The sequence below is a fragment of the Squalius cephalus genome (genome assembly GCF_949319135.1).
Source record: "Squalius cephalus genome assembly, chromosome: 10".
Classification (NCBI taxonomy): domain Eukaryota; kingdom Metazoa; phylum Chordata; class Actinopteri; order Cypriniformes; family Leuciscidae; genus Squalius; species Squalius cephalus.
Window position 1 is genome coordinate 33,806,982 of NC_137131.1, and position 27,318 is coordinate 33,834,299.

General features: G+C 37.1%; 1 protein-coding gene across 4 annotated transcripts in view; it reads left to right on the top strand.

Moving 5' to 3' along the window:
* agap1 (ArfGAP with GTPase domain, ankyrin repeat and PH domain 1) overlaps positions 1-27,318 on the top strand; it is a 204,366-nt gene that overhangs the window by 96,196 nt on the left and 80,852 nt on the right. For 2 of the 4 annotated variants that reach the window (XM_079883367.1, XM_079883368.1), the window contains exons 3-9: positions 4,105-4,119; positions 7,138-7,223; positions 7,985-8,126; positions 9,802-9,936; positions 19,900-20,027; positions 20,611-20,766; positions 21,761-21,853. In XM_079883367.1, the coding sequence (XP_079739493.1) occupies positions 8,072-8,126; positions 9,802-9,936; positions 19,900-20,027; positions 20,611-20,766; positions 21,761-21,853 (567 nt within the window). In that variant the 5' untranslated portion in view covers positions 4,105-4,119; positions 7,138-7,223; positions 7,985-8,071. Of the gene's footprint in view, positions 1-4,104; positions 4,120-7,103; positions 7,224-7,984; positions 8,127-9,801; positions 9,937-19,899; positions 20,028-20,610; positions 20,767-21,760; positions 21,854-27,318 lie in introns of all 4 variants that reach the window. The other 2 variants (XM_079883366.1, XM_079883369.1) reach the window with 2 other exon arrangements.

Genomic DNA, 27,318 nt, shown 5'->3' on the forward strand with positions numbered 1-27,318 from the left:
TTGTGCACAAGCGATATTATGAACACAGTTTATAGTACTCCCTTTGATGCTTTTGAAAGACTATACTATGGCGTACGTGCCATTCTGTTTTTAAAGTTATGTGTAAATACAGTTAATATTCCCCTGTTTTCAGTACTACCGAGGCATAGGCTAGACACACTTCTTATTTCTACTTTCAGCTTTCTCCTTCTCTTATTCTCTCTCTCCGCACACCTGCTGTTAGTATGTTAGTACGGTACAGTTGTGCCGTAGGACTCTGCCATACTCCCCATGTATAATTGAGAACATTCAAGGCACGCCGCCAGACCACCACAATATGCTCTCTTCCCCGAGCGAGGATCTACTTTCAAAAGCTCCCCGTGTCAATATTTCATGTCCTTTATGGCTGTTATTATGTAGTCATGTTAAACTGGCCTTTCAAATGGCTGCCTACTTTCAAAAGCTCCCCGTGTCAATATTTCATGTCCTTTATGGCTGTTATTATGTAGTCATGTTAAACTGGCCTTTCAAATGGCTGCCTCACAAAGCAGGGTTTGTATAGTTTAGGTATTCATTTGAAAATCAGGGCTTTTCTTTAAAGATCGAAATTTGTTTAAGCTGCGTTTAGTACAATTGGGCTTAAGTGCAGTAATCTGAATGCCTGAGGGTCTCGTAGAGAGCATGAGGTCACAGGAGAGGAAATTTGGTGGACCGACGGGCACTAATCATGTCTCGTCCTCTCCTTTGCACTTCACCGTATAAAACTCAAGCCGCTGCATACCAGCGGTCAACCAGGAAATCACCCTGCAAGAAATAAACCCTCAGAAATGTCAATTGCCTGTTTGCTGCAATGGATTATAGCACAGAGTGCCAAAAGAAACTTAGTGCGACATCAGAGACCGTTGAAGTGTGTGCCTTGCTAAGCTTAAGCGACACGGTTGAATTTTTCACGTTTGAGGCCAGCACGTCATCTTACAGTATGTTAGAAGTGCCGCTAAACTCAAATTTGCTGTGACGTCTTGTCACGTTTCTGCAACAGAAAACTGATTTGAATTTCCAAATTTAGATTCCAGTAAAACTACAGTACCATGCCCCTAAAATGTTTTCCTACTCTTCTTTTTTTGAAGTTTCACTATTCTGGGTTTAAAAATAGTGTTTCCTAGCTTTGGTAGAGTAACCCCAACCTCAAAACCACTAAGTAGAGCTGGAGGAGATTTTTACAGAGCACTCTGCAGAGAAAGCAGGCGGCCGCATGGGTTCTGCTCTGTCCCTCCCTTCTATCACACATACTACATGAATAGACACATTCTGAGAACTCATTAGGAGATATTATCACAAGGCCAATTGTGTGAATGTGTGTGTATGTTTACACAAGAAGGAAGAAAAATCCCTACAGGCTTTGTGGTCTCGACACAGACCCAGCCTTTACCATTTCAAAACCCAGCACCCCTATATGGGTAAATAACTGAGTTTTTGCTTATGCCGCCACAATCATGTTTGATTTAGAAATGCAGCTCTGCTGGGATCAGCAGTTAGTTTGTGCAGACCAGTCCCTCTGGCATGGGAAAAACAACACTTATATCAATGTAAAATATCAAATTTAGACTTTAAATCTTTTCCAAATGGGGTTTTACCCTGCAAACCATTAAATCTAGATAAACTGGTTCACCATCTCGACCCATTTCTACTCTGCATGCTTTATCTTTTTGTTAAATTGGGTCAGTGGCAAATAAAAATATTTAAAAAATCTAGCTTAAAACATGTGTGCCAAGTTCTTAGAAACTTTTCAAGAAAGGTTTAAATTCATCTAACATAAAATGCCATGTGGTGTAACCTTTAAGTAAAACGTAATATTTTCCTCACACCTTGAATGTGTGTCAGTGTTTTTACAAAGACACGGCAGGAGACTTGTGGTGAAAAAAGTCCAGAATACACATTTAGGTCTTTATTTTACTACACTTTGTCTGTTTGCGTCTGTAGATTTCTCCTAAATTCAACAAAAGTTGGCGTTCTAAATCAACGTGCTGCTCCGCGATCGCTGTCTGCACCGTCATCACATACACCGTTAGAAAGCTCTCTCTCTCCTGTACAATGCTGTTGGATCCAAATATGGTCATTTCCTTTTTATCAGCAACCAATTGTGAAAGTAAAAGGCGGGATTTAACTCTAAATGCGCAATCTCATTGGCTGATATAAATCTTTAAAGCCCGTTTTCTCAAAATGACTTTTCTCTCATACTCCAAGTCCGAAACCTCCACTTCAGTAGCACCAAACTTTCCAGTCTTGTACCTAGTTATATTATGAAGACATTTACTGAGGGATTTGTAAATATATTATTCCTAGCCTGATTTTATAACATTTTATTCCTAAAAACACAAATAAATGTAAGGCTATTGACAGTATGTTCTGATTTACAGGATAACAAAAGTAGATATCCATAAATCCCTCTGTAATTGTTTCCCCTTCTAATATGTGAACACAATGAAAAAATAATTTTGAACCTGGCTTTATCCAATACTCAGATTTTGTTGAGTTGTTCTGTTGACATATTTAATTAGATAATGCCTAATTTGCATATTTAAACATTAAATTACTGAAAACTTGTAATAATTTTTTTTTCTCATCTTAATGTAGGTAATCAACTGGGAAAGTTTCATGGTGATATCTGCTAGTTAAAAATTGTACCCTATTCACCTGTAGTGTCTCACCTTAAATGATTAATTCATAAATATCACATTTTCGCAAATGACAACTTTTCTTGTGGAGGCAGACCATGTGCCATTTTAAAACCTTGCGTTGTCATAAAAAGGTCTAATTATGTAATATTTTAGGGGTCTTCTCAATTATTTAATTTCCTGTTTTGTTTGTTTGTTTTTCCCCTGCATGCTTCTGCATGTTGGTTACACCACATGACTGATTTGGCACACACAAAGTTTTTTTTTAGTTTTTTTTTATGTAAATAATATTTTAACAACTGCTTCACTGCTTTTCTCGAAGAAATAATAATAAAAGATTTAGCCAAACTACTAAGTAGTTTGTATCATCCTGTTGTATCAGTTGTATATCATCCTGAAACTTAGTTCACTGTGAACATGTAAACATGTTCACTGTAAGTCCGATCCGATTTTTTGTGCAAATCAGATTTAGCAAGTGTGAACGGCCAAAATAAATGCGTTTCAAGCTACATTCATATGTGGTTTGAAATCCTATTCAAATCGCATTTCTGGAAATCCGTTTCAATCTGACTGCTCTGATCGGATTTTGCGTGGATTATGTGTCTCATGACACATAAAACATAAACGTCAGACACTTTTAAATAGGAAACATGCTGACAGTCGCTGCAGAAATAAGGTTGCGTTGTTGTGCCGGACGAGCAGAAAATTAAAATATAACAAAGACATTTTTTGAAACCGATGGAGACGACAGCACGGAATAAAGCTGCTCGCACCAGCCTCCTACGTTTCTTCCAGCACAGCGGCTACACACTGTCATGTTGTAAATTAGACAACATCTGTATTGCAAACCCCTCCATGATGCGGTTGTTGTTGTTCTTGGTGTATACCTACCAAACGTAACGTCATTGCCATATAAATCAATGCAGATATTCCGGAAAGTGAAAGAGCGGAATGGGACACACACATCCGATCTGAACAGTTGCGATACACTGTGGACAGTCAATCATTTTAGATCAGATTCCAATCAGATACACAAATATTTGTACGAGTGAATTGCATTTGGAATGTATTTTTGAACTAACTAATAGATTGTGAGTTGCAACATTGACCTCAATGCTCAGCTGGCATGCATTACATGAGCGTGTGCGATAGTATGTGCCCTTTTCAGCTGTATTGACCTGACCGTGTCCTCAGGACAGATGTGTTTGATCTGTTCAGATACACACATACTCACAGAAGCACCTTGACATTAGATAAGATTGTGATGAATGAATGAAAGTTATGCTTATTTCTCTCTCTCAGTCTCTCTCTCTCTCTCTCTCTCTCTCTATTTCATTCTCTTTGTCCTGCTGTGTTTAATTTCTGAACTGTGACTGTGCATGTTTAGCTTGGCTGCTTTTTGATTTGAGTTTTGTTTATTCTCTCTTTCCTTGGTCTCTTCTTTAACTAGCTGACGTGGACGCAGGTAACTATTCACTCTCTTTTTCAACGTCTGATATTTTCTTCTTGGGGAAGGTGTTTTGTAGTGCAAGAGAGTTGAACAGGTGGACTCTCCCCTCTGTGGCTTGTATAACAACACATTCTTCATCATGTTTCCTTTTAGATGCATTGTTTTGCTCACAAACAATCTGCATCATATTTAAAGTCTTGAAGTAGAGACGTATCTGTTCCACACGGCCTCTCTTTACTCATCACAAAGCTTTAAACAGATCAAGCCACAGAACAGGAGGTTCCACTCCTCTCCTCTCATGATGCCACTGTAGTTTGCCATCTTCCATTTCATTCATTTCCTTAATGAACCACCAATGACACCACTGCACTAAGCGTTATAGGTCACTGTACATCAAGACTGGATGTCAAACTGTTGTTGCACTGTGCGTTCTATCAAAAACTGTTCTTTTCACACGAGTTTGTCGAGATGAGCTATCAGAGACACGAAACTCAAGTGTGTTTTTACTCAACTGACGTCGACTCCATGGAGAAAGAACCCAGAGTGTAATTAACCGATGGGTGTGTATCTTTCACTCTCTGTGCACTTCTCTCTCGCTCTATATTTTCAACAAATATATAAATAACTGGGTCCAGACTATATGCTGAGTATTAGCTGTCCTGACGCTGGTCCTCTTCCTCTTCCTTAAAGCACAAACAGTCAAACAGTGTCGTTATGGAAAAGCTTGTCGTCCTCTCCAGCCGTACCGCCATACCCCAACAGACTAACCCAATCTTCTTTTTCAACCTGCCGACTTTTGTAAAGCGCATGAACTTTGGCTTTCATATTATTGTTCACGTTTGGTTCAGCAGAAGAGCAGAGTTTAAACAGAGGGAAAATGGAAACTGAGGCTATAACTGTATTTATCTTCTCTTTATTGTTATAATTGTTATCTTTTGTAGAGATAATGATTTTATTGCTGCTGTGTCTGATTACTGCTATGCAGAACTGATATTTAATAATGATTTTAATTAACATATATATTTTTGGTACAGTTATTACTAAATCATGGGTTTTCCAACTTTTTTTCCAAGTATGATCTCATTGCCAAGGCCCCCTACTAAAAAACACTCTTTTATACTGTCTGAGGAAAAATAGTGTGATATTATAAAGGCAAGATTTTGTTTCAAAATAAAAATAATTTGCATTGATAATTGAAGACATTATTTAAATGTGGTTAGTACATGTATACAAATATTTTAAATAATTATTAAAATGTATTTGTAAAGTGCTTTTTACAATATTGTGTGATAATTTTTTTTGTAAATATGTCAATATTTAGACTTTTTCTTTTCTTCTGAAATGTTCCCTTAGTAGCCCATTGTGACCCCCACCCAGTAAATAATCCTTAAAAATCCTTAAATCTTAGCACAGTGTTTCTCAAAGTGTGCCAGATTTTTTGAGTGGAGTTTAAAGAAGGTTTAAAGGGAGGCATGATTTAAAAAAAAATGAGAACCACTGGCTTGGACATTTCTGTAACATATTCCTTGAGCATAAATGCCTATCTAAAAAGAAAATCACAATTTTATTGACAATTTGACATTATTTGCTGCTTTTAAATTAGTTATTTTACTTGAGAAGACCACTGTTCCCTGTTAGACCTGATTAAAAAATTAAGTAAAATAGTATAAATATTTCAAATATTGGTTCAACCAGTTATTGGTCCATCTCAAATCTCTCTGTGTATGATTGATCGTCTTTGCTGGTTATCATGGTGATACATACTTGGAGGTCAGAGGTGAAGGGTGTAAGTTTAATAGAGAATAGTCGAGTGGCCATATCTCCAGATGACCATGGAATGTCCTTTTAGGATATGAAGTGAGAGTGAGGCTCTCTCAAGCCTTCGGTACACAATCCGATAAGCCATGTAGAGCTGCGATAAGGTGAAGAAGACCCTCTAACATCTCCAGGAATCCCCTCTGATCCTCTTATGTTTCAGAAAGCCAACCAACCAACAGTCGCCCTCCCCTCTTCCCCTGAGAGAAAGGTGGAGAGAAGCCTCTGTCACACTCTGTCCTCTGATCTCTGACCTCCGCTGTCTCACCTCAGATGGGACGTTTTGACCTTTAACATTCTCTATCGTCAGACTGGATTTTTGAAAACGAATTGTTTTAGTTGACACCTAATTACTCCATGGGTTCAAATACTTTTTTTTGGCTGAACCCTGTGAGCAGAAAAATTAAGCTATGCATTTAGTGTTTGTCCAGGCTGCATATTATATTGTGAGGAAAACCCCATGTTAACAAGGTTTAGACCTGTGGTTCTCAACTTTTTTTTAAATTGGCCACCTTCATTGTCCAACACAATATTCAAAGGCTCCTCATTCAAGATACAGTGGGATACTTCCTCTGGTACATTCTGCTGAAATGACCACAAATGCTAACTTGTGAAAAATAGTTCCTGAAAGGTTCCGTTAATGAATCTTTTAATATTAAGGAAAAAATATTTGGGAAAAAAAAAAAAGAAGCTATTTCATTGCTGAATTCGATGAGTTCCCTAAGAATTTCTATTTAAACAATTCTGACGGATGGTGTTTTTACGCTATCTTTTAAGTCTCTTTAGAGGTGGCATTTTAATTGGAAATAAAAAAGAGATTCTGTGTGAATATATATATATATATATATATATATATATATATATATATATATATATATATATATATAATAAAATAATCTTATACAGGAATACCAAAACTTGAAATCCTTTGCAGTTTTCACAGGAAGAATAGAATTATAATGGAGAGAAGTTGCAAAAAAACAGTCTAGCTCATCATTTATTTAATAAATTGTTACAGTACTCACTTTTTGAATATTAACTCTGATTTGTAGATCAAATGATTTACCAAATAAAGTAATTAGAAATTGACAAGATGATACACATACCCTTCTCCGTTTCCATGTCAATCAACAGTCCACCAATCATCTCATTTTAGAAGTAGTAAATGTATTCGCATCATCAAGCTCTTTTAATTGATTGGCTGCTTCTGTTGGACAGGAGGGCGTTTTAAAAAGGAGATCGTGGTGGATGGACAAAGTTACCTCCTCCTAATCCGGGATGAAGGGGGACCTCCGGAGGCTCAGGTAGGAAGTACAGCGAATGTTCTGATTCACAATGTTGTGCCTGAACTGTGGATGGCGTAGCTAAAACAATAGATTAGTTTTGTTTTACAGAGCCGTTTGAGTGGAAACCATGATGTAAAAGATTTACATGAGGTTGATCACGTTTATTTAGACCAACTGATTTTCTGTTAGTCATAAAATGCAAACAGGAAGTCACTTGGCTGCTTTCTCATGGTCGGTGAAATATGAATTTTATGGTGCGTCTCAATCCACTTCCTAGTTCAGTAAGTGCACTGTAGAATTTTAACCATATAAGTCCTGTGAGCATTGGTTGCTCCATGGATTCACATACCCGAAATGTAAAGTCTCTCAAAAAGTATGATAATGTATGAAGACAAACTGACAAAGCCTTCCTTAAAAGGTAAGATGCTATTTTTCATCTTAAAAAAAATAAATCGTTTTTCATGTAATATTTTTATTTGGCATAATGGCAATATTGTTGATAATTGATAAATACCCCCTCTAATTTAATGTACGGCTTTTTAATAATTTTGTAGGCAATAGTGTCATCTGTGTCCCAATGTGTAGTGGTTCAAAGCCCTCGCTAGTACAAAAGTTCACATTCACAATAATCACATCACAGGGAATGGGGAGCGGAATGAGACACAGCCTATGATTCTATGATGAAATATAAGTGCAGCCTATTTTTAACAATGTTACTTGAAGAATATTTCTCTCTCACTTTCTAAATTGTTCCCACTCTCTCAATCATTCTCTCTCAGTTTGCATTGTGGGTGGATGCGGTGATATTTGTGTTCAGTCTGGAAGATGAGATCAGCTTTCAGACGGTCTACCACTACTATAGTCGGATGGCCAACTACCGCAACACAGCCGAGGTGCCCCTGGTGCTTGTGGGAACTCAGGGTAAGTGTAGGCACACTAGGAGAAAAATATATATCATATGACAACAACTCATACTCAAATTCCAAGGCCATATTCTTTAGTGGTTTGGCAACAAATTTAAAGACCACAGTTTGACTAGTCAGAATTTCTTTAAATATTTTCAGGGGTTTGTTTGGTCAGTTTTTAATTATTATTACAATTAACACAAACACCTCAGATGCATTAAGCTATAACTATGTGGGTAAGCATTATTTATAGATCTTTTTATATATACATTACCGGTCAAAAGTTTAGGGTTGAATTTTTTTTGTTTTTGTTTTTTTTGTTTGGAAAGTCTCTTATGCTCACCAAGATGTATTTGATCAAAAATACAGCAAAAACATTAATATTGTGAAATATTATTACAATTTAAAATAAAGTTTTTCTATTTTAAAGCTGCAGTCCGTAACTTTTTTGTGTGTTTAAAATTTAATTTAAAGAATACAAATATTCTATAATGAGCGAGTAAATCATGAATCCATTTTCTAAACTGTGTTTTTGTCTTATCCTGAATCACTACGGTACACCTATAATGAGTGTTTATATTCAGACTGGTTCTACGTGACTCGTCATAGACATAAACAGAGAGAAGTAGCTCCGGCTACAGTGTTCTTGTGCAAGACGCATGCAGTTCTGTTTATTAACCGCTATAACGGCAAAAGTTACGGACTGCAGCTTTAAGATATTTTAAAACAGTATAGTGATGTATGGGATGTGTCCGAAGCCGATTTCAGAAAGAATTTAACTGATTCTACGGATTATATAGTTCCACAATTATATAGTTGGGTAATTATATTGTATATAATTTGCGGGCATCAGGGAGCCACTAGTAAATTACTTTTAAATGCACACTAGCTTCTTACTTTCGCTTTTGAATTTGTGATCTCGCGTGCTCTGTTTATAGTGAGCGGCGGTACTGACCACACATTTTACAAGATCAGATATTTGTCAGTGACACTCAGGATCTGTTGCTCACCTAATCCTCCGACATGGTCTTGTCAGCCATTTGTCCTTACTATCTTCACATGATAAGTGAAATATGATGTACTGTAATGTATCCGATTACTGTAGTAAGCCAAATCGTGTCCCTCCAGGGACTCCATATTCATTTTCCGTGCCTTTTCCGAATTCGGCGTTGGGCGCATCCCTACTGTTTCATCAGCCATTACTCTAGTCTTCAGTGTTACATTTCTCACATTTCTTACTTATTAGTTTTATGTAAAAACTATTACATGTTGTTGTTTTTTTTCTGGGTTATAAACAGCATTTATTAAAATAGAAATATTTTGTAATATTATAAATGTGTTACTACAACTTTTGATCAATTTTTGGATGAAAATATTAATTTCCCGATTGTTTATTAAAGTCTTACTTACACCAAACTTTCAAACACAAATATATATATATTTAAAATATTAAGTAATGATAAAAATTATACCCTGTACTGTACAGGCTGTACACTACTTGTGTTTTCAGTATATGAACACTAGGGGGTGCCACACTATAATCAATGGAAGATTGTTCTTAAATATGTCCACAAGATAATTTGATGCGTTTGAAGCCTCTCACATTTGATGAAAGGATTTTCTTAAACATGAATTATTTTCACCAGTGTTAGTTTAAAAAACATTTTTTGTCTCATCCTATCTATTCACAGATGCAATCAGTGCAGCTAACCCTCGTGTCATCGACGACACACGCGCTCGCAAACTGTCCAACGACCTGAAGAGGTGCACGTATTATGAGACCTGTGCTACCTACGGCCTCAATGTGGAGCGCGTCTTCCAGGATGGTGAGTCTCTTCATACTGTCTTAAATAGGTTAACATGTGAGCTTTAGATGTTTAAAGTGTTTGAATTTACTGGCAAAGTTGTCAAATAAATAACAACAAACACAAGGTCATCAATGGTGGTTTTAATTCAGTGTCAATTGTACGTCACCCCTGTTAGATCAGATTGTTTGCTGCACCAGTTGTAACAGTGCATGCTTGGATAACCGTTACTTTCACATTATGTAGGTTACAGCATAAGAAAATGGAGGCAGAAAGTGCAAGGTGACTTTGCTGTTGAATAGCTGGCTCAATCTGGCTTAATCGGCTCTTAATTACAAGCTAAATGGCCCATCTCGTCTTGCGTGGCTCTGTGTGGTGTACAGATAGCTGTGGTGTTCTGTGTGCTGACGTTTGCTTGGACACTTTGAGAATAGCATGATTTAAGTGCTTCATTAAACGTTTTGGAAGTTGTTTTGTTAATTTGCTCACTAAACTGTTGAGATCAGTCTGAACAAAATATTCTAGGACAGATAAAGTGAGGATGAAGTTGTGAGATCTGTGCTCTAGAGGGCGCAAGATGTTAAGAAATGTTAATGTTAAGGCACATTTCAGAAGATTTTTTTTGGATGTGCTTATGGGTTTTCCTTGTTGGAAAATTGGAATTGGAATAAATTATATTTTAAAATATCTTGAAAAAATGACAAAATCTTACCCCACCCCCAATTTATTTTTCTTAAACCAGCACATCCCTAATAACAGGTTGATATATTAGGAATTAAAAGGATATTTTTAATTTTTTTCTTATCTCGATTTGAGAACAAAATACAGTAACTGCTGGAGCCACAGTGCAGAACATGTAAAAAGACTTTGACGAACTATACGTGGTAGCAGTAAATAATACTAACATTTTAAGGGTGTGTTCACACTTGTAGTTTGGTTCTATTGGTCTGGACCAAAAAAGAAAATAATACATTTAGTCCTGGTTCACTTAATATTCACACTGTCATTTTGTAACACTGAACCTAAGGATACACAACAACAACAACAACAAAAAACTGCTTATATGATGTATGTGTACAATGCTGTGTGCTGGGCTTATATGCACATCTGTGTGCATACTGATTCACATGATGGTCATTTTTCAGCTGAGAACTTGTGAAGAGCTTATAAAATGTGTAAAGGAGTCAAAACAAACGTTGCATACAAACGAAGATCTGCTGCAAAGAGACGCGGTTCCACGTCTGTGCTGAACTGTAATGGGCAACTTGAGCATTTTCGCATCTTGTGACAACACATCCTCTTCCTGGTTCATTTAGATGTCTTTGGTCTGTGTTGCGTTCATATTTCGCACCAGATTTCATTTGAAAGCGGACCGAGACCCACCTTTTTAGGGATCTTGGTCCACTTGTTTGGTGCGCACCAGGGTTCGGATGGCAGCGTTCACACTTATTCAAATGAACCACACCAACAGAGCAATCGCACCGGAGTCTGTTTTAATCGAACCAAACCTGGCAAGTGTGAGGACACCCTAAACGTACAATACATACAAGTAGCAAACTTGTATTACATACATTTATGAATGCTTCAGTGTGAGTGTTAGTCCTCAGTAGTGAACCTTTAATGTATTTCTTAAGTTGTTAGAATGTAAATGGTTCTTCTGCCCTCACCGAGGAACAAGAAAGAAGACATTTTTGGGTCTGGTTAAGTGAACCCATCATGTAGAGAGCTGAGAGAGCTAGATGACTGCTGTAGCAAGGCTTGGTCTGTGGTGGGGGCCATTAGAAACAGTGCTAACAAAGTTGATCTTGCCAGCTACAAGCTGCATTGTATAGGCCTGAGGAAACTTGAGAGATTGAGAAAAGAAATGGAAATCCAATAAAACCATTCATTCAAAACGACACTATTTCTAACCTTTCCCTGAAGTCGCTCTTCCATATTGATATACAGTGAATGTTTGTCGTTGTGATGTTTGTGTTTTTCTATGTAACTCTGTTGTGTTTGTATGTCTGTGTTGTTTGCATGCGGCTTTACGTGGGTGTTGTGTATTTGCACATGCAGATGTGTGTGTGTGTGTGTGTGTGTGTGGCTGGGCGGCAGATGCACGCAGCTCTTCAAGGCTGAACCGTTCAGTGCTCCGTCCAGGAGGGAGATTTACACTCTAAACGCTCAGCTATTATCTTCTTAATTATTACACCGTTGGCTGCAGCCAAGACTGCTGTAATTGAACTGTGTGTGTAAAAAGAGTGGCTGCATGTCTGTATGATGGCCAAGCTCATCAGCAGCACTAAATGAGAGCAAGAAAAGGCTAAATTCCTGATCATTACTGACGCTGTCTCTTCGCATCTCTCATTTCATTATCCTCAATTAATCATGCATTCTAATTATCCACTGTAGTGGAATTTATTGATGAGTACCAAAATGATTATTTTAATGTTTTGTGTTGCATTGATAGCATAGCAACTACCCAGAGGTGTGTGTGTGTGTGTGTGTGTGTGTGTGTGTGTGTGTGTGTGTGTGTGCGCGCTACTCATTCCATTTTGTTTGCCTGATTTGGGCCTATTTTTGTCATTACTACTCATGTGACAATAATGAAAGAGTTTTAATCATTGGCACACTGCATATTTACAGGCTCTGTATGATTATGTGAGGGAACTGGACAATAGCTGTTGATATTTAAGATCATCTCAAATTAGAAACAGTATGGATGAAACTGAAGTCTGTTTGACTCAATCATATCACACTGGAACAATGTATATTTTTGTGTGTCATTCTTGTATTTAATGAGAGAAAGAAAAGTATCATATCTGGCTTTGTTAAAATACAATTTAATATAATGTATTGTAATATAATATAGGTTAATATAATACAACATAACAAAATTTAACAACATATCAAAAAGTGTGCCTATTCTTCTTCTTTCTTATTTTCATCATATAAAATGAAAATAAAAGTAAAATATCTTTTTTCAGACTTTTTATTTTGTTACTTAGTTTTTCAACGTGAAATAAATATTGTGATACACTATCGCACCAGGTAAATTTTTCTTGAAGCAGTTCTGCTTTGTTAGTTTTCTCGATTGATTTGAGAGATTCAGCGGAGTATAAATGTAAGTGCAGTTTATCAGGAAAATTGTTTTTTTTTTATAAAGAAGCATCATCATGCCCATTGATTTGCACTGCAGTTTTATGCATGTTTGATCACCTTGGGTTACTTTCTGTCACAATCAATTATTACTCACTCGAAATTCATAATTCCTAATGGGACAAAAGTCTATATATACAAGTTTGCTCATGTTTAAGAACAGGGCTCAAGCTCCTCGTGGCCTTTTGCCTCTAATAAATGATAATTGTCTTTGGTTGAGCATGCAGTAATATAATGACCTGAATTGCCATAAATCAAATAATGCAGGCGAGCGAGTTGCATTACTTTCCCAGAATCATAGAGATGCCAACACGCAAATAACAAGAACATTAACCATTAAAAATAATTGGTGCACTAGTTATCTGCATTAGATTTATGTAACAAAGTGTTTACGAGATGGCCAGTGGAGAAATAAAGTGAGGCAATTTATTCAGTCAGGGTCAGCTGAGGGTTTACCCGAGTAGTAGCTTTCCTAAATGCGGCCACTGTTTAAATCGAATCCACGGTTCTGAGCGCGCATCTGGACGTGGGTGCGTGTGCATTTCTACGCCTACAGAGTGTGTGTATGTGTTTGTCTGTGGTACTTGGGAAGAGGAGAGGGGTCCTGACAGTTCCCCAGCCTGCGTCCATCAGCGTGCTAATTTAATTATCCTAATTACCCCCCCCCCCCCCCCCCATCCTTCCCCTCGCGCGCGCTGGCTTGTCACATTGTCAGAGTGAGGATGTAGAGCTTTGTTAGCGTACGCTAACAGCTAACGAGGTCTGCTGTGCGCTTCCTCTCTCTTCATTCCCACTATTTATATCTTCATCTCTTTCATAGGCCCCTGTGGTTTGACCATTACCTCATTGTTATTTTGTCATATATTTTGTATTGGAGTTATTAGTTAAGTTGTTGTTGCTGTTTGTCACCAAAAGTGTTAAGGACCATGGTGGCATTAAACCCATGTGGGTTATTTGTAGAATATTTGCTAATACTATATCGGTAGTTTTTTTATATGATTAGTGTATTAAAACTGATATGTGCAGTAACAAATAGACAAACAATAACATTATGATTTATAAATGTCCAAAAAATCATTAGTTTCTATTTTTTTTTTAACATGCAAGCTCTCTTTAACTCTTACACATTGGTTTGAGGCTGCAATCAGTTTTGCTGACTTATTTAAGTGCTTAAATGAACTTTTGATTTGTTTATTTTGATAACTTCATCCATATAATTCATCTGCTACTGTCAGTCCTGGGATTCTGTGGATCGGCTACTAGTACATGTGTGATCTAGTGGTTTTGAGAACCAGGGGTTCTGGCTCTTAGTCTGTCGTTACTTTACAATAACGTTCATTTCATTAACATTAGTTAGGGAACACAAACTAGCTTGTATTAATCTTGATTAATGTATTGTGATCCTTCAGAAATCATTCAAATATGCTGATTTGCTGCTCAAGAAACATATTATATTATCAATGTTGAAAACAGTTGTGCTGCTTAATATATTTGTATTAAATACCACCCCACCCCCCTCCCCCCGTTAAATAAAAGTATTAATGGGATTAAATAAAAGGATTAATTATTTGAGAAAACTTACTGATTCCAAACAATTGAACAGAAGTGTAGAATAATAAATACGACAAAAGATGTTGTTCATTGTTAGTTCATGATACTTTAACTAATGTAAATTCATTTTAGATATATGTAAAAAATCTGTGTATATGTATATATCATCCAGATATATCATCTTTTGTTTTGTCTGGGATATTGGACTGGGATGGTCTATTTTTTTCTGTCATATTGAGTGCATTTTATCACAGTCCTCAGAACAGTCTTCATTTGGGCAGAGACAACACTACAGTTCTCTCGCATCTACGTGAGGACCCAGTCAGGACTCAAAGCTGTCCAATCAGATCAGTTTTGCTGTGTACATTTGTGATGGATGGAGAGAGAAAAAAGCTGTCAGCATGTCATAACTATCACTGTTACACCTGTGGCTTAATTCCCTGCATGCGGCACATAAACGGTTGGGGTTTTGTGTGGATGCGAGTCTGTGTTTACTCGAGTGTGTATTTTGTCTTGTGTAGCAGGTCTAATTACTGAACAGTAAGTGCAGGAGCTCTTCGACCTTTATACAAGATTTCTGGCGGGTGGTTCATCTGCCCTGCTCTCCTCCAACTCATTAGCTAATATTTATAGCACACTGCTACTTACCGCTCTGACAGCAGCCTGATAAACATACCTGTGTCTTTATTTAGTCTGACTTACCGGTTCAGTCCATTTTCCCTTTGCACGTTGTGGTCTCTTTTACTCTTTGCTCATTTCTCTCTGGGGGTCGAGGATAAAGGTCAGTCTGTTGTATCAGCTCAGCGTTTAGAAGAGAGGTCACAACCTGTGTTGCGGAGTCGGGGGTCCAGGTCTTTGTTCAGCAGGATTCTCTGATCTGTTGACCTCAAGGTAGTGTAATTGAGTGAATAAATAAACAACATGCAACAGCAACATGGCTAATAAATTAGTCACAAGTCGCACAGGTATATTTGTGGCAATAGCCAACAATACATTGTCTGGGTCAAAATGATTGATTTTTCTTTTATGCCAAAAATCATTAGGATATTAAGTAAAGATTTTGTAAATTTCCTACCGTAAATATATAAAACATTTATTTTTGTGAGTGAATGCAGCACAATCACGAACATAAATGGACAACTTTAAAAGCGATTTTCTCAATGTTTCGAATTTTTTGCACCCTCAGATTCCAGATTTTTTCACCCTCGGATTCTCAGATTTTAGGGACATTATCTCGGCCAACTATTGTCCTATCCTAACAAACCATACATCAATGGAACGTTTATTTGTATGATGTATAAATCTCAATTTCAAAAAATGTTCCCATGTGACTGGTTTTGTGGTCCAGGGTCACAAATGAGAATCATGATTTTTTCGTTTAAAATAGAGATCACGATTCTCTCATGATTCTGAAAAGGCAACTAAACAGAAGTCTATTAAAAAAATATTTATTTAATTTGAATTAATAAAAAAAAAAGTTTGAATGAAGTTTGAATAATGCATGAATCAGCGTTAGAATGAATGATTCATTGACAAATAAATTTAAGTCACTTGTCACCACCTACTGGTGTAACAATGTAATTGATATGATCATTATTTGAAACGTCAAGTGCAAAAGAGCTGCGATGTACACCTTTGCATTTAGAGATCGACCGACAATCTGTTTTACCAATATCCTTCATGATATTTAAGCATTTTTCCATAATCTGGTGTCGTTTTTAAAAATATCGGATTCACTGATAACTTGGCGCTAAAAAATAGAGACAAACTCACAGTCACGTAAACCGCTATAATTCTGATTAATACGTAAACCGCAATAACTCTGATTAATTGTGATTATGTGTTCGTTAATTCGTTTATTTTTCTGTCAGTGTAGTGTATTCCAGTGAATTTTCCATCATATTCCGTTCTCTTAATTTTTTTTTGCCTATTAAACAACACAAATTACTGATATTAGTTTGATAATATTTTCTTCTTAGATTAAATGATTAATTCATGGGGCTTTTGTAATTTGCATCTAGGACTTTATTTGGTTAAGTGTTTTCTTCATAGTTTATGCTCATGTCTCCTTACTGAATAAACATTAGTTTTTATGTGCATTGTGGAAATGTTATTCATAGCACAGAGTTTACATTCAACATTTTATAATCAGAAATCCCTGATTTGTATAATTATACTTATGTGGAAAGTAACCTGACTATTGATGTGCACTTTGTCCCAATTGCAGCAGAAGTGTATTCTAACAGGATTTGCAAAAGCAATAGCAGTGTTTTATAAGTGTGCAAATGTATAAATAACTACTGACAAATATCATCTATGTATTGTATAGCCGAGAATATTCAGTGGAGTGAATGTTCCTACTCTATGATGGCTATGCTTCTGCTTCTCAGACCTCCTGCCATAAATCTGATCAAACGGGAAATGTTTCCGGCAGGATAAATGGCTGCCTCTCACAGGGGAGCCAAGATTGATAGTCAAAGTTAAATTGTATTAGCTGTGCAGTTTAAATATTTAACCCAGTCTTATCATAACTGCTCTTAACACTTAAAGTAAAATACAGCAGGGGTGTCTGGAGAGGGATCTGTGGACATATATCTCTCACCACCTCCATGCTCCTGCAGTGCTATTGTCCAATAATACTTAAATGGCTTGACTTATTATGAATGGTCATTATAAAGCTCTCTAGAAGATTCGGGGTAATAACAGAGTTAAGTGTTTTCATGGAGGCCACTGCGGGTTTGTGAGCTGCATTGCTGTTAACATAAGGGTCAATGACATAATGCTCTATTTGTTTTGTACAAATTTATTCGTTTAAATTCCTATCGGCCTATGTAACGCGTGCACACAATGACTTGAATACACTGTTTCTATAATGAGCGTGTTTTTAATATCTGAATTAAATTTCTAATATTTTTTGAGGGGCATAAAGTAAAAATGGCAGTTTCATACATACAACTGCCATTATATCAAGATGAAAAGCCTCATTAAAAGAATAAAAGTAAATAAAAAAAAAGTTTGAAAATGTCTTTACAAAAAAAAGTTTACAAAACTGATTTGTGTGTGTGTATATATATATATATATATATATATATATATATATATATATATATATATATATATATATATATATATATATATATATAAAAAAAAATATATATATATATATAAAACCAAAATCGAAAATAAAAAACATAAAATATCAGATATGACCCCCCAAAAAGGTTATATTTATTAATTCATAATTCATTGTGTTTGACATGCTTTTTACCTTGAAAATTATTATTCAAAAATATATTTATAACGCTTTCCCTGCCATTGACTGAATTTTCTGTCATTTATAACGCAACGCTTCCCCGCCATTGACAGAATTTTCTGGTGTTCTGTTTTACCTTTGGAGGGACTATTACACATCTTCATCTCCGGATCAAAACACAGGCAAACAAGCAGCAGAAACGAGCAATGGAAGCATTGCTTACTTGCATGAAAGCTAAAGCCATCATCAAACATTAAATAGCATATAAATCAAAACGGCCAAACGTTACCGAATGAAATGTCAAACCCATGAAGAGTTGTAGGACTGTGCAAGCTTTGGGTGTGTTGATGGACGTGAGCTTTTGGTTCAACATGTTGCTTTATTTATTTATTTTTTTATGAAACTTACCCACATTAAAGTGTTGAAAAAAAAAATGTATGCATGAAGCTAGAATAAAATTGTATTTTTTTTTTTTAAGTAAAGTGTTCTTTCTTTTGATATATTGTATGTTCAGATATAACACAACAAAATATTCTCTAGGCCATGAAAGTTTTGTGAAAGTGATCAAAAATGCTGGTGCTGGCTGGAAACTTTTTAGAAAACTGCTGGCGGGGAAACAGTTAAGATGCGTACACGCATACAAGGTGAAAATTACAGTGTTAATGTAATTAATGTATTTACTTTCCTTGAAAATTCTATAGTAAAAATTCATCATTAGAAAATTCTATAATATTATGCTTTCCTTGAAAAATTCTAGGTTTTTCAGAACCATATAAAAGCAACATGAACACAAAGAGTGCATTTCTAAGAACTCGTTTTAACCTAGATTTTTAAAAGATTTTTCTTTTGCTTTATTGTGGATGTTTGTAACAGTTTGTCACAATAGTGCTGTATAGCGGCTTCTCTTTCCTCTCATTTGTTGAAATGAGAGGAGCTGCTCGTTTATGATTATAATTAGCCGATTAGCGTGGTAGCGTGTCACGACGAGTCTAAATAAACACAGCTGCACAGCTTTTCTCTTGGAGCGGCAGATGGGACAGGGAGAGCATGAGACTATTGCGTTGAGAGAATTTTTTAGCAGAGTAGCATGCCGTTTGCCCTTGGACAGTGATCTGATCTCTCACCTGAAGGTAAATGTTTATGACGGAATCATAATTAAAACTCAGACGTTTAATAGGTCCAATTAAAACAATGACTTCATTTACAGCGGAATGAGAGCCGGCCCTATTTATTGGGAAGTGGAGTAATTGAGTTCTGGGCACTTGGACCGTTAACTCCCTCCTGCCTCCTGAGAGCCACTTCAGTTTCAGGGATTGAGGAAGTTTCTGAACACTAGAGGGCGAATGTTTTGTGCTCAAGGGAAAATGAATCTAATCACCATTATGTTTGGAGGAGTGTTTAATCAGAGAATTTCATTTTTGCATTGACATTTCACAACTTAAGAGTTACTGTTAAGTTCTGAGAGGGAATAAAAAGCCACTCTCTACACTTCTTTCCTCAGTGTGTGTCTGTTTTACGGGATTAATGGGTTAAAGAATGAGCGGTTCTCCGTAAGCTTCTCTCCACATGATGGGATCAATGTCGTTAGCCGCGAGATGACAAAGCGGTAGAATATTTCTCCGTGGGCCGAGCGCAGATTGCCACAGGGGCCGTCAACCGATCGATAGGGACAGAGGCGAGCGGTTGACTGACACCGCCCTTTTCCTGGCACGGGCAGAGCATCGGGGGGAAAGAGAAATGGCCGAGGGAGGGGAAATGTTGAAATAATGGGCCTTGGAGGCTTTGAGTGCAGGGCGAGTGCTTGCCTGTGGAGGAGAGTGATGGGCAAATTAGGAGCGTCCTGGGTTAGCGATTCTCCACACACACACACACACACACACACACACACACTCTCTCTCTCTCGAGGGGTAATAAAGTAGACCACTTTACCCATCTAACTACAGACTAAACTGGCGTTGTGTTCTCTGCACACTTGTTGTTGGTCCTTCTCCATAATGCATAAACTCCCTCTGACCTTTTCCATTTCCTTGTAATTTCAGTGGCTCAGAAAATAGTTGCATCACGGAAGAAACAACAACTCTCAATCGGACCCTGTAAGTCACTGCCCAATTCTCCAAGCCACTCCTCCGTCTGCGCAGCGCCTGTGTCTGCAGTGCATATCAGTCAGGTGAGTCTCACACACTTAACCTTCCTGTTGGGTTGGGTTGGGTTGTGACCTGTTCGATTTGAAACACTTGTTAAATTATTTCTTGAAATGTTGTGAACGATTTCTTTTTTCTTATTATTTAGTTATGAGTGTGCATTCAAAGTGTTTGGATGTGTTTTGGAAAGGCTGGACGAATTGTGTCAAATTGACTCAATTGGTTTCCATGCAAAACCAGTATGGTGTAAAAAAAAAAAATTGTAGCTTGTCAAACACTCAAATATGTAAAATACATGAGAACTTGTTAAATGTAAGACTCAAATTTTACTCGTCAATTGAAGTCTCGTCTCCTGAATAATCCACTGAAGAATTCACTGTTTCTTTATCTATGTTTTATCTCCCTGCTGACAGTAATCCTCTTCCGCATGGCTCAGTCCTCATTGATTTCTCATTAGCAGTGTACAAGTGAGCCTGTGTATGTGCAGCCAAGCTTAGAGAGGCTTAGGTGAAGCTCAGAAAAAAGGAGGCCTATGGTGTTTCTTTGTAACATGAGATTATTTTCTTGCTTTTCTTGCTAAGTCATTCTCGCCCTGTGTGTGCGTTACAGACCAGTAATGGTGGAGGCAGTTTGAGCGATTACTCTTCTTCCGTTCCCTCCACTCCCAGTACCAGTCAGAAGGAACTGCGTATCGATGTACCCCAAACTGCCAACACCCCTACACCCGTCCGCAAACAGTCCAAACGACGCTCCAACCTCTTTACGGTCAGTCTGCTCTCCCGTTAGACATATAGGCGTGATTACAATTGTTAATTAGTTTCTTAACTTTGTAAGTAAAATTACAAAACTACAATAACAGCAGTTCATTTAATTTCATTTGTTACAAACTGAATACATCAACAAAAATAAAATAAAATGATAAATATATATACTTTTTTGATTGTTTTATATATATATATATATATATATATATATATATATATATATATATATATATAATATGTATATATATATATATATATATATATATATATAATATGTATATATATGTATATGTATAATTTTGTTCAAATGATTGGGGTCAGTAAGTTTTAAATTTGTTTTTAATTTATTTAAGAATGTAATACTTTTATTCAGCAAGGATGCTTTAATGTTACAAATGATTTCTGCTTCATCAAAGAATCCTGGAAAAAAATTATAATTTCCATTTCCAAATATTAAGCAGCACAACTGTTTTAAGCATTAATAATGATAAGTAATGATAATGACGATGGTGAGCATGTTCTGGTAAGATGACTTTCAAAAATATTACAAAATCTTACCAACGTCAAACTTTGAATATAAATATATATGTATGCATTATTTGTGTGTGTGTGTGTATATATATATATATATATATATATATATATATATATATATATATATATATATATATATATATATATATATATATAATACACATACACATTTTATACACATTTTATACACATTTTATATGGTCAGTAACCTCTTTAAATTGACAGCCATTCTTCCGGTGTTGTAAGCTCTTTAGTAGTGTACGTCCTGCACATGTACCACGATTTGCTTTCAAGAAGTTGGGGGGGGTGGGGTCACGTCAAGGTCAAGTTGACCCCTCCCACACCCCCTTGACTTTTGAAGTCAAGAGTGTGCCCTGCACTCCAAACTGGATCTGGTCTGAAGTAAGGCTCAATTAGCAGCTATCTCGCCTTTGACTAAAATGATGTCTTCTCCCCCACAGTCTCGGAAGGGAAGCGAACCAGACAGGGAGAAGAAAGGGATGGATGGCCGCGCAGACAGCATTGGAAGTGGCCGCGCTATCCCAATTAAACAGGTAGGATCTGGCCGGCCGTCTGGGCTGGTATAATTGGAGTCCAACAGCGGAGTATTGTGGACGAAGGGGCCTCAGATCAGTACTCAGACCCGCGAGAAGCCCGTTTGATGCCATCTTCTTGATTAACAGTGAAAGCACGCACTTGACATCAATTAGAGCCAGGCTCTCCCGTGTGCTGAAATGAGATCATTAGGATAAGATGTGGGAAGGGATTTTTCTCTCCTCAATGCACTATACCCCCCCACCACAGCCAAAACCCCTACACCATCTCACTCGTCCACCTTCTTTTTCCCTGTCAAGTGTGGGGATAGAAAAAAAGCTAAGAGGAGCCTAATGAAGTGCAGTCTACCAATCTGCATATGGGCCCATCTTTCCCATCAGCACTCCCTGACAAGTGGTGTGTTTGGGGGGGTGAATGATAAGCAGAATGTGATGTGAAGACGACCCCCCCTCGTCTACACTGTGGGAGAGATAGTTTGACTTGGCCTTAATTTGTCACAAACAAGGGTGTGTAGTGAGAGAGTAAAGAAAAGCGCTAGCTAGCGTGGGGGTGGGGGGGCGAGATCATCCTCTGCGCATCTCAGCTGGAGTGAAAGAATCAGGTAATTAGCGGCACTAATCGTGCCCTCTCATGTCAGCGCCGTGGCCTTGTTTGTAATTTTCTAATGAACAAATTGCATCTCTGATTAAAGCTGCCTTTAAGTGAGATCTGTGTTTATTAGCGTGCCACAGCGGAGAAGCGCTTCCACCGTACAGCGCAGCTGGCGTTCAAGAGCGAAGCTGCAGACCTTTTGGATGTGTGGGTTACGTTCGGAACCCGTTGGGTTCACATTGAGAGGCTCCATAGGAGGCAAGGACATTTGCACAAGACTCCTGGGCAACGAAGCGGCGCTGTAATCGGCCCCTCTTTTCTGCAAATTAGACATCGGAGAATGCATTGCGTCTTCGCTGACATGTGTGGCATTGTAATACTAAAATCCTGCTTAGGACAATCATAATGCGAATGTCGAAAAATGAGCTATGGATCAATGATGTGACATGGATTTTTCCCCCCATACATTAAAATACATTAAAATGCAAGTTATACATGCAATCACTTGAACTCTTCGATGATTCTATGATTTAAAAAACAATTACAATTCATTTAAATATTTTTTTATCAAAAACGTCCGGATGATATAACTGTTCTGATATCATAATGAAGAAGAAAATAATCATTAAAGGAATGCAATTCTTGAAAGTAAGTTTATTAGATAGTTAAGTAGTTTAGGCATAGTATTTTATTATTATTTCTTACAAAAAACATACTTTAAAAAAATGCTCTTAAAATTTGAAAAAACATTTATCTGCCACATGTTAAGTGGTGGAACATTCATGAATTAAACCGTAAATAACTATATATTATATAGAGACCCCTTATGCTCTCAATAGGATTTAAAAATGAAAAGAAATGAATACTTTTATTCAGACATAACCTAGGTGGAAAATAGCTGCCCAGAAGCGTTACCTAAATGGCCGCTGAGCGAATTGCCTTAAAGGGACTTTGGAGGTACTTCTTTTTGGAGGCACACAAGCGAGTGCTAATGCTGCCAGCAGTGATCTCTCACCTCCTGCGGCTCTATTTGCATAAATCCTGTTAAAGTCAGTGGCGGTTAATGAAGAAGAAATGAGGCTGGCCGGCTACAGCGGTGCTGAGAGCAGGGCGCCGCACTAGTGGCAGATGGGAAGGCTGAGCTATAGCAGGCAGCTGTGCGGAGAAGAGAGCAGCACAGGGTTCTGGCTATAATCTGACTCTCTTCCGACTGGGCTTGCGCTGGGATCATTTGTATGTGCGATGCCAAGAGCAATCAAGACGATAACGCGTGTTCTCAAGAGAGAGGGGTGGCTGCTGTTCCCCAACATGTAGAACAACCGTGTTATCCTGTCTTCTGAAGACACACAATCGGCTTATATGATGAACAGTTTGAATATAAACATTGATCAGCAAACATAGAGCACTCAAATATGGTAAACGGAAGCTCAACCGTGCTTGACACGTGAGAAGAAACCTTATTGGTTCTTGCAGAAGCTCAAACCTACTGGCGTGCCACATGAGAATGAACCTTATTGGTTCTCGGGCATCAATCAAGCATGTTTGAGCTTTTGTTGACCAAATTTGAGTGCTTTATGTACGTTCTCTGATTAATGTGTATATATGAATAAAAGCCTAATTTAAATCTGTTCATCTTCATTAGACTTGGATTAAATCACTTGTTTTATATGGATTTCTTTTACAATCTTTTAATGAACGTTTTGAAGCATCTGAGTTTTGGGTGAATAGACTTTCAATGGAGGGACTCCAAGTCTTATGTTGAATTATAATAGGGAATCCTCATTATGTGCTCTTGTTTTATAGGTACTGAAAGAAAAGTTTTATTTAAATGTTACATGTATTAGAGAGCCTGCAGTATAGTGAGGCATTAGCGGATAGAGAGTGTCTCACGGGTGGCCTGGCGCAGAGCCATATCTCTGAAGCATCTCTCAGCCTCTTGACACTGCAGGTACATAAATGAGGGATTAATTTCCTTGGTGTCAGACAGAACCTGCCCCACACTTACACACACACACACACACACACACACACACACTTACGCACACACTCTTGCGCTGATCAGAGGCTCCAGTGGTGTCCCTCATCTCATGAGGAGATCAATCAGAGCTCCCCAGCCTCTGCAGTGCACAGTGTTTCAGTTCTCCCTGCTGTCCTCTCGCTCACTCACTGGTGCTTCAGCTTCATGCTAGTCCTTATTGAATCCCACTGGCTGGCCCAAAGCCACTGTTTTGCATTTTCTATGCTGATTTTGATTTTATATATTTAAAATGTGTGTGTGTGTATATATAATACACACTTATATTCTGCATTTGGGATTTGAACTGTGATATGATAAATGTTTATTGCTTAGAAATCAAGGCAAAATGACAATTTGTGTGGTCACATTGTACCTAGAATTGAATATTTTTTCAGTTCGCTTTTCAGTTTTGATATTATCTTATTCTACCTTAAATTCACAATTTTTTGGAACATAATCAACACGAATATGAACAAAATGTTAGTAATAATATATATTTTAATAACTCTAATGATAAACATAGACATAATAATATTCATATTATTATATTATTAGAATAGTATATTTGAAAAATAAGTCTTATTATTATATTGAACAACAATAATAATTATAATTAAAATTATACATTATTATATTGCTCAATACATTTATTTTAATTTTATTATTATTAGTATTAGTGGTAGTAGTTTTTCACTTTTTCACATTTTTTTTTTATTATAGTTCTTATTTTCTTAATAATAGTATGTTATTATAATATCTAATATTATGAAAGACATATTTCTATGGTTGTATAAAATGTAATATATTTTTTTAAATGTTAGTAAAATTATTAAAATTATTACAAAATTGTTACAATTACATTTTTGTTGTAAATATGTAAAAATGTATTTTGTTTCTGCCTTAAATTAATACATTATTAGCTAGCTGTGTAATTTGTCTATGTACATTTCTGAAATGCATAACTTGGACACCATCACCTCTGATAACAGATTACACTAAATTATAATGTCGACATGCATTTAAGCACTATACAAATAAATGATAATTGAATTGGTGGAACACTGAAAAAAAAACTTCAATAATAAGTTTCAATAATCATATCAAGTCATATCACAATTTTGATTATACTTGAATGAATTAATTGTGCAGAACTAGACGCTGCAGAAGTTAATAGATGTTTGTTCAGATCCTGCAGACTTCTGTGGACACCCATTCTATGTGGGACTCTTCATTGGTCCTTTAATCAGACTTTGTTTGATTTATAATATCCTTTTGACCCGTGAGATCTTCGAATCTCCTCGGAAAGAGACTCATATGAGAGACAGACACCGCAGACAAGCATCCGTGGAGCCGCTGACCACAATCCCTCCATCAGATCAGTGACTGCGTCTGCTGCTGTGGCATTTCCTATCTAATTGGGCGCTACGTTCAGGCGATGAGTGTTTCACCAACAGTAGGAAAGCGGCCCGGGCACGTCCCCTCACAGATGATAACGCAGCCGAGCAGTTTGCGCTCAGAGGCACGAGGCAGAGCTTCGTTTAGGAATTGGATGTTAATTGATTTGATAATTCCCTGTGGTCTTTCCTCTTACATGCTCGCGTCGCTCTCGATCTTCCTCCTCGCCTCTCACTAGCCACTGCAGGCTGCTGGGCGTTAGACCTGCTCTCCAATTAGCGTGTGCTTCCCGAGTCTACGTGCCTCGCATTAACACCTCTTCAGTGACCTCTTTTGGTCCAGGAATGTGATTTTTATAGATTTCACCAGAAATCCCTCACTCACGGCACGGCACGGCACGGCATCAATCTCTGGGATGAACTTTTGTGTGCTGGCTCTCAGCTGCACATCGTCGCCGGATGCTGATTAGGGATGTCAACTTGTAATCTCGTTGGCAGATGTCTGAGTGTATTAGATTTATGGTTCAGCTGTTCCTTGAAGGTACGGACGTAATTGTTAGTGAGTTACTCACACACAGATGAGTCCTGAACTAAATCGATTGCTTTTGATGCTTTGGATTTTCTGTTTCGCTCAACACTCTCAAAAAAAAAATTTAAGTTTCCAAAAGGGGGTTTTCGCAGTGATGCCATAGGAAAACCTGTTTGGATTCCCCAAAACATTTGTTGATGAAATTTGTAAATGCTTGTCCAGTTGGCTTTTCATAACGTGTTGTTTTTAGATTATTGGAAAGAAAACTTTGGAAAGAAAAAAAAGAAATCCAAAATAACTTTAAGTGTTAATTTATTGAACTTTATCGATTTGCTTCTGTAGATTTCAAATACAGTGCATATCCTTGCAGTTCTCTGCAGTTCCCAGAAAATCTCCACTTCAGAGGCACTTACATACACCAAACCTTACAGTTTTAAATATTCGGGCTAGAGAAATTCTATAATGTACAATTATATATATTCTATAGATTTTTACAGAGGGGTTTGTTCATGTATCATTTGCCTGATTTTAGACATTTTATTCATTTAAATCTTTTAACTTTTTCTGGCTGTTGACCGTATTTTTGAAAGAGTGATTGAAAGAGATATCCAAAATCCCCTCTGTAAAAACCTTTGAGTCTACAAAATTCAAATGAAACAAGAATTTTGAACTGGGCTTCATCCAATGTTCAGATTTCGGTTCTAAATGTATGCAAATATTTAATTAGATAATGCATTTTTTTTTTTTTTTTTTTTTTTATTCTTAAAGGGGTCATACGTTGCTTTTTAATGTTTTCCTTTTCCTTTAGTGTTATAAAGTATCAGTTTGTGCATGTGTAAGATCTGCAAAGTTACAAAGCTCATAGTCTCCCACAAAGGGATTTATTCTCTCTAACGGAGAACACTGATCCAGACCTGCTTGCTTAAAACGCCT